Source organism: Gouania willdenowi, chromosome 18 (assembly GCF_900634775.1).
Source record: "Gouania willdenowi chromosome 18, fGouWil2.1, whole genome shotgun sequence".
Classification (NCBI taxonomy): domain Eukaryota; kingdom Metazoa; phylum Chordata; class Actinopteri; order Blenniiformes; family Gobiesocidae; genus Gouania; species Gouania willdenowi.
The window spans coordinates 4,360,321-4,368,593 of NC_041061.1; the positions used below are offsets into that span (position 1 = coordinate 4,360,321).

At 43.6% G+C, this 8,273-nt stretch overlaps 1 protein-coding gene across 2 annotated transcripts; it reads right to left on the reverse strand.

The window, feature by feature from the left end:
• Positions 1-220: 220 nt before the first annotated feature.
• Positions 221-7,018, reverse strand: gpr185b (G protein-coupled receptor 185 b). Of its 2 annotated transcripts, none has more exons than XM_028474770.1 (2): positions 6,821-7,018; positions 221-2,254 (listed from the first exon to the last, which is right to left on the reverse strand). In XM_028474770.1, the coding sequence occupies exon 2, from the start codon at positions 2,250-2,252 to the stop codon at positions 1,176-1,178; it is 1,077 nt and encodes a 358-aa protein (XP_028330571.1). In that variant the 5' UTR covers positions 2,253-2,254; positions 6,821-7,018; the 3' UTR covers positions 221-1,175. The 2 variants fall into 2 exon arrangements, with proteins under 2 accessions (XP_028330571.1, XP_028330570.1); XM_028474769.1 differs by lacking the exon at positions 6,821-7,018 and adding an exon at positions 4,349-4,489.
• Positions 7,019-8,273: the final 1,255 nt, after the last annotated feature.

Sequence of the window (8,273 nt, forward strand, 5' to 3'; positions counted from 1 at the left end):
GTTGTGTATTTTTGAAGTAATTTTGAGTTTTCGTTGTCCTTTTGTGTATTTTGTTGTCATTTTTTTGTGCCGTTGTTGTCCTTTTGTGTATTATTTTGTCATTTCTGTGTACTTTTTACATTGTTGCTGTGTGTTTTTGGTATCCTTGCGTTTTTGTTTTAAATCACTTTCGTTGTCCTCTTTTGTCTGTCTCTGTATATTTGTTGCTTTTTGGCAGTTATTGTGTTTTTGTTCTGTTTTTTTTTTTGTTTTTTTGTAGCTTTTTAGTGTATTTTTTGGTGTCTGGTAACACACGAGCAGACTCAAAGCTAGTCTTTCATTTTCTCTTTTTTCCTCCAGATAAACAAACAACCTTATTTACCTGAATTTGAACCAATATGACACAAATCAGAGCATTAGCACAAGAAAGAACAAAGTTTCTGATTTTTTTTCCTTTGTGTGTGTGTTTCTGCTTATATCTGTAAATCCCTCTGGGGTTTAGCAGAAGAGCAGGTCTGAAGAAGCGGCTCAGATTTGGGCAGTGGTCTCTTTCGGCTGTGGCGCTCATCGTTGCCAGATCTTGCTCTTTTTATAATGCTACTGTGTGTTTTTGGTATAATTCGTTAGTTTTTAAATATAATTTCCGTTGTCCTGTTTAGTCTTTTTCTGTAATTCTGTAGTTTTTTGGGAGTCATTGTGTTTAGACAGTGGTCTCATTCGGCTGTGGCGCTTATCGTTGGCAGATCGTGCTCTTGGCGCGGGGGAAACAGGCTTAGCTAAAACCATCTGCTCTCGTTCACACGGGCTAATTATTGTTGCTCATTAACTACTTGGAAACGTGATGGAAATGTTCTTTTTCTCCTGCAGAGGTCGCTCACGGAGACAATTCAAGGTCATTGGTTGCGTGTGTTGAGCTCATCGTAGTTGTTTTTTTTTTTCTCAAACACAAACTATTTCTGATTCCCTTCAGTTGCGTAACCAAGCATCGGCATTATTCCGTCACATTGATGCTACCTTTAAGAAAAGGGCTTTTTTTGGGCCCTAAAAGAGTGTGTCTATGTCCCTCAGCTCTGTTTCGTTTCTCCGCCCCTTCCCCTTTATGCCCCTCATCACCTCTTGCGTTCAGATTATCCTTTCCCGCATAGAACCCTGACTCAGCATCTGCCATACCGCTAAGCAAACTCCAACCCATCCTGCTAGACGTCACTGGAGGTCCTGGGTCTTAAAAAGAGGTTTGGGGGGACACACCCACAGCAGGCCATCCACAGAGACTTCTGAATGTCCGGGTTCCGGAACGCGTAGATGATGGGGTTGATGACGGAGCAGCAGGTGGCCGGGAGGACTGTAGCGTATGTGTAGACCGCAGGGTAGCTCGAGTCGGCCACGATGGAGTACATGGCGAACGGCAGCCAGCACGCGCCGAAGGCACACAAGATGGCCGACAGCGTGGACACGCCCTTAGTGGTGGAGATGGCCACGAACTGGTGCTGCACGGCGATCTGCTGCGCGTGGCGGAACGCGATCTTGCAAATCTGCAGGTAGAGCTGCATCATCAGGGCGAAGACCAACAGGAAGGTGACGGCGAGTGCCACCGCGTTGTTTTTGGCCACGGGCCAGCAGACGCTGCACGCGGACTTGTCCCTCAAACAGTTCCAGCCCAGCGCGGGCAGCAGGCCCAGCGTGACGCAGCACACCCAGATGCACACCACCATCATGTAGGTGAAGGTGACCGTCCGCTCCGTGTGGTAGGTCAGCGCGTTGTATAGCGACAGGTAGCGGTCCACCGTGATCGCCAGGATGTTGAAGACCGACGCCGAGAAGGCGGCGATGAGAAGTCCAACCGACAGCAGCGTCACGAACTCCAGCGAGCCGTCGATCAGATATGTGAAGACAAAGTTCAAGATCAGGCCCAGTCCGGCCAGGAGGTCAGCCACGGCCAGCGAGCCGATCAGAATGAACATGGGAGCTCGCAGCGTGGGCGTGTAGAACAGCACCGCAATGACCAACGCGTTCTCACAGGCGATCAGCGTCCCCGTGACGCAGAGCGCCACGTCCCACGGGCTCACCTCCTGGACAGAGACGGCGGTGGTGGCCGGTTGCAGCTGCGGCGTCAGAGTTCTCACGATGGGTTCGGACGAGGAGTTTGTGACGTCCTCGGTGAGACTCCAGGTGGTGGAGGAGTCGAAGGCGTCCAGAGGCGCGGACGAGTTCAGGCCGCTATCGCTGCTGGTGCTGCTGCTCATGGCCGCAGCCACGGTCAGGGTCAGAATCATGGCTGCACAGAGAGAAAAACAAAAAACAACCAAGTATCAGTGAAACAACCGGATTCACAAGGAAAAGACAACATTTCTTTGAGAATGTTCCAAACAAAAGGTTGTAGCACGTCAAGCTCAAGACCTGCTAGTTGAGATAAAGCCATCATTGGACCCAATCCGACCTGGAGCTTGAGAATATAAAGGGAGCAAAAACACTGTAGAGTTAAAATCATTTTTTAACAGGAATTACGGACTCGGGATGAACCCTGACAGACATGTCCTAGGACAATATCCCACATTTCCAAAAGTTTAAAAGTTTTTTCCCCATAAAACAGGAGGTCGAATGGCCACGGTTATGGAATTAAAGTATTCTACTTAGTGTTCACATGGAAATAGTCATTCCGAATTGAGGTTTACATTGAAAACAGGTTTATTCTGCTTTATTCAATCAGGGGGTTGGGAAGGGCTCTGATTGGACAGGGGGCGAACGTGACGTATCACATCTACCGGGAAAAAACACGAGTCAGACTCAAGGCCCGGGGGCCAAATCCAGCCCTTTAGAACATAAAATTCCACCCACTCCAGAAAGTAAAAATTATAGAAAAAACTTTAAACATTTTGTGAATGACCAACTAAATCCATGTATCATTCGTTCATTCATTTTTCATTATGTAACAAAAACATGAAAAATGAAAAAACACTCATTATTTGATATTTGTTTCCAAAACCAAAATGAAAAAATGGAAAATGCCTTGTTTTTCTCGTTCAAGCTCTTTTGCTTTGGTACAGAAAACGAAAAACGAACACCTTTATTCAATTTCTCCATTACCGATTTGCCAAAGTACGTGACCCGGAAGTGACGCGTTACACATTCTGAGATATCTTTAGCTCTGCAACACTTATGAGTCTCTAAATCCTCCAAAATGTCTGTGAGGAGGTTCTGTGTCCAACACTAGCTAAAGAGAAAAGGACACGTTTCGGCTGCACAGTTGGAAGCAACGGCTATGCTAACTGCCGTTAGCATAGCCGTTAGCGGCAGATGAGAGTACACTTCTGGGACACGTACTTTGGCAAATTGGTAATGGAGAAAAGGACTAAAGGTGTTCGTTTTCCATTTTTTGTTTTCTGTGCCGAAGCAAAAGAGCTTGAATTAGAAAAACAAGGCATTTTCTGTTTTTTCATTCTGGTTTTGGAAACAAATATCAAATAATGAGTGTTTTTTTTTCATGTTTTTGTTACGTAATGAAAAAGGAATGATACACGGATTCAACTAATTCAGTTGGAGATATCGCAGTCCCATCAAATACAACAATTCAATTAGTTCAATTCTCCACATCACGGCAGTCATTTTCAATCTCAAATTGTTGAAAGAACTTTAAAAATCTGGCAAATTTTCCTCAAGTTATTCTACGAAATTTGCCCAAATTCCCCAAATCAGGAAAATTTAAGTGAAAATCATTTTCACGTGGAAGTGCCAACGAGGGCACATTAACGTTGAATTTGCTCTATTTTCCACCTAAAATCTGTGAACCACTTAAGCTCACATTGCTCCGTATTTGCGCCCCCGAACTAAAATGAGTGTGACACCCCTGCTCCAAAGGGCCGGATTTGGCCCCCGGACCTTGAGTTTGACACGTGTTATTTATATGGTGAGAAACTTTGTTGGCTCACATTTCCCACAGCCTAGATGACTGAACACTAGAGAAGTTTGTAGATGTGTTAGAGACTGAAGTGAGAGAGAGGAAAAAAGGATAAGAACCTCATTGAAAGACGATAAGCAGGTGCAGAAACTAGTTGAAAGAAATCAAAGGTAACGAGCAGGGACGGCGTGTTTACGGCCCTCGATAGCCACTAACCTATCGAGTCATTGAGGAGAACAGCGTACACTTGACCCTTTAGTTGTGGAAATAGCTCCACCGCGCCACCATGTGATGATCAGCAGGTGTGGACGCGGCACAGCCACCAAAACATCAACAACCCAGAGACAAAGCGTGCACGCGCTCCGACCGATCCCCCAAACAACCAACACCCGCTAAATTCTATTTTTAGCGTGTCTCTAAAAATGGTGCATGACGCGCATGAGCACAGCACAGTTTTTCCATCTCGCTACTCACCGACGGCATGCGTGCACGTCCATGCACGCGCCCGCATTAGCATACAACAGCTTCACCCCGGTTGGATAACGGCGGATGGATGGATGGATGGATAGATGGATGGATTGGTACGTGTGCTCCAGCCGCTGAGAGCGAAACACAGGCGAGAGATCCAGGCGGGCGAGCTAATTTTAGCTCCTCCGAGCCCCATTCATAAAAAAACAGCTCCTCTCGCTCATCACGCCTCCCTCACTCCCCCTCCCTGAGCTCCCCTCCCCCCGCCTCTCCTTGTTTTTCTCTCTGTTGTTCTCTCTCTCTCTGTCTCTCGCTCTCTCTCTCTCTCGCGCTCGCTCTCGCTCTCTCACCACTGACTCCAAACGGTTGTGGAGAAGGTCACCGCCACCACAAGCCCCCGTAACTAAGGTGATGGCGTGGGGGGCACAGGGGGCATTCACTAACATCCCTGCAGCACCAGGAGTCACAAGCGTTTCCAGCATTTTAGAAACATCAAAAATACTGTAGGACAATGATGAGTTTTGGCTTAGTTTGGTTTTAACGGAGATTCTGTGACATGGTGTGACTTCACTTTACCAAAATGTCATAGATGTTAAGAAAATATATATATATATATATATGTACAGTAAATAAACTGCCTGCTAAGTCCACTCACATTCTCTCAGTTTAACTAAAAAAAATAAATTAAGTAAAATCTACCATTTTTAGTTGAGTTTCACTTAGTTCTATGCTAGGGCTGGACAATATGAACCAAAATTCATATTTCGCTATTTTTTACATAAAATGACAATATACGATATAAATTTCTTAATATTTTTAACTCAAAGTCTACCAGAAAGACAATTATAGGTTAGATTTGCTGATGAAAAAAAGCCACACAGGCACATTTATTCAAAAACAACTGCACAATATGTGTCACTTTTGGCTTTTTCTCAGATAAGGGACAGCACGTGTGAGTGAGTTCTGTAGTGTGGCTTGTGTAAGGTTAGGATGCACTCAGCAATCCGTCCAACTGTGATTTTCATGCTGTTCCTAAAACGTGTATTTTCTGACAAAACAACCTATAAAATAAATGTACATACTGTATATAGACGATATTGCAGTTTTCTATAACACCAAAATAGAAAACTTGGTATATCTCTAGATATATTCAATGCACTGATGATTTTTGAGTTAAATATGCTCTTCTTGTTACTCAAAGCTCATGAATTCGTACACTAGTTATTTTTGGTCGATAACGATACTATTAAACGACGCTTTGAAGCAAATATTTGTCGTCAACATGATCGATTATGTCACTAATCTCATGATGGTCTATATAGTTAATTCTATTTTTTTCTTCATATTTGCAGATACCGATATGATCCTGATATGATGCCAGCATGACGTTTACGTACTTTTATTGTTTATTTTGTAGAAAAGGCTCGATGAAGTGATATTGATCAGAGAACTTTAGTTGACAACAGCAGGTATGAAACAAAACTGACCCATTTTAACCTTAAAGTCTGTGTAAAGCAGAAATAAATGTGTGTGTGTGTGTGTGTGTTACACCACAGAATCATGTGTCATTGACCACTGACACAAATTTGAAGTATATAAAATTAGGTCTCAAAATCATAAAAAAAAAAACAACAAGCACTTCCCTCTGCTCTGAAACACTGGGGGGCGTGTCAGCTACAGGGGCTGGAACGAAGCTGCCTCCGTGTACTGTGTCTATGGGAGAGAGCAGTGTGAAAGTGGCTCCAGTGTCCATAGTGCTTCTCCCATTGGTTTTCCAAAAGCGCTCGGATATGAGGCGTCGGCGGAAAGGTCTGCTCCGCCCAAGTCCAAATATGTGCATTTCTCTCAGGTACAGTCACAACAGCGCTTGCTCGAGGCAAAAAAACACAATCGCGGTGCAAAAAAAAGTGCGGCATCAGCGGACGCGTTGTATTTCCTCGACTCCGAGGCTAGGGTCTGGTTAATGCTAATGATGTCTCCGTTAGGTAACGCGGCTATGATTTCTGACCCGCCCATTAAATCCTGAACACAGAAATTTGAAACACAGTTTGTGAAGCCGTAGCTCGTTAATTACATTGTAAATGTTTTAAGAAAAACGTGTACGACCTGTTTAATGTGTTTAGAAGAAAATGGCTGAATTTGCTTTAGATGGACTTTAAACGGAACAATATTCAACGATCGAAATAAAATAAATTAAAAGGAAAAAATAAATGTGGAGGTTTGCGATCCAGGCCGAATGGATCCGATACTCGTGTTTTTGCCTATATCGATACGGGATCGGGACACGCTCAGTCACAGCTTCAGCTTTTACGTAACTGTGTGGTAAGTTGACATTAAATGTACATTGGTGGTATAGCGGCCGTAGATGGCGCTGTGTGCAGCTCCATGTGGATCGATGAGGTGTCAGACCGCACGCGCACACGCACAGAGGTGATCAGTGGATGAAGATGATGATGATGATGGAGGATGTTCTGTTACCTGCTCGTTCATTCAGCTGCAGCGGTGCATCAGAGACTGATGGCGGTGAAAGCGGAGGACATTGTTACACATGGCACCGGCTCCGTGTCTGCTCCTCGCTCCGCTGCTTGTTCCCGCCTCGTCAGCCGCGGCGTGCGCTGTATCCCTCCGTTGGCATGGTTATCAGGTCTCAGCATCCGTCCTCGCGCTGCACATCCCTCATTTGGGAAGCGCGTGTCGAACTCGTTCTCCCCCGTCTGACGTCACAGCTCTCCGGTGTGTGAATCACGGAGAGCGCGCGGAGGGGAGGGGAGGGGGAGTCCGCCCCCCCCCTCCCCTCCCCTCCCCTCAGAAAGTCTCCCACAAGCTTTCATCATCATTATATTTATTACTGTTATTATATTTATTATTAAACTCAACATACAGTATATTCCAAAACTTCCGTTATTTTTTTTAATTTGGCATTTTATTTTTAACAAATTAAAAAAGAAAAATAAAGAAAACCAAGGTGATTATAATATAATATTATAACAGTATTAGAAGAGTAAGAATAAAGAATATACTACCCATTTTAATACAATACCTAATACTTAAATTAAATATTGTATCATAGCTCATAATCTTGTGTTATATGTATTTTTTTTTTAATTAAAATTTGGATTAAAACCTTGTTTGAAAGATGAATCAAGTCATGTTACAGGAATTAAAATGTTTCTTTGTCATATTCAACAAACCTATTTTTAACGCTTGTTACCAAATGTTCCTGAAAAATACAAGTTTTGTTGTTGTTGTTTATAAATCTCTGTAGCCTGAGTCCGTATCTGATTTCATTCTTCTCTTTTTAATTGGCATTTTTTTTTTACAACTTTCAATTTCCTCTCATTATTATGAACTAGTACAGTGCCCGTTGGAAGTATGTATTCATACAGTGGGAGGAGCTTAAGTAGAGTTGTCAATTATGGCCAAATGAGTATGTGTTTGAAGGTTGGATGTACAAAGAGGTGTACATACACTGTACTATGTAGTGTTATAAAGGGGTTTATTTGTGGGTCAAATCTGAAAAAAGACACAAACATTCATACAAATAACTTTATTTAGCATTTAACATTTCTTAGTGCAGGGGTGCTTATCATCCAAGGTTAGTTGTGTGTGTGTGTGTGTGTGTGTGTGTGTGTGTGTGTGTGTGTGTGTGTGTGTGTGTGTGTGTGTGTGTGTGTGTGTGTGTGTGTGTGTGTGTGTGTGTGTGTGTGTGTGTGTGTGTGTGTGTGTGTGTGTGTGTGTGTGTGTGTGTGTGTGTGTGTGCGCGCGTGTGCGTGCGCGTGTGTGTGTGTTACACCACAGAATCATGTGTCATTGACCACTGACACAAATTTGAAGTATATAAAATTACGTCTCAAAATCATAAAAAAAAAACAACAAGCACTTCTCTCTGCTCTGAAACACTGGGGGCGTGTCAGCTAGAGTGGCTGGAACC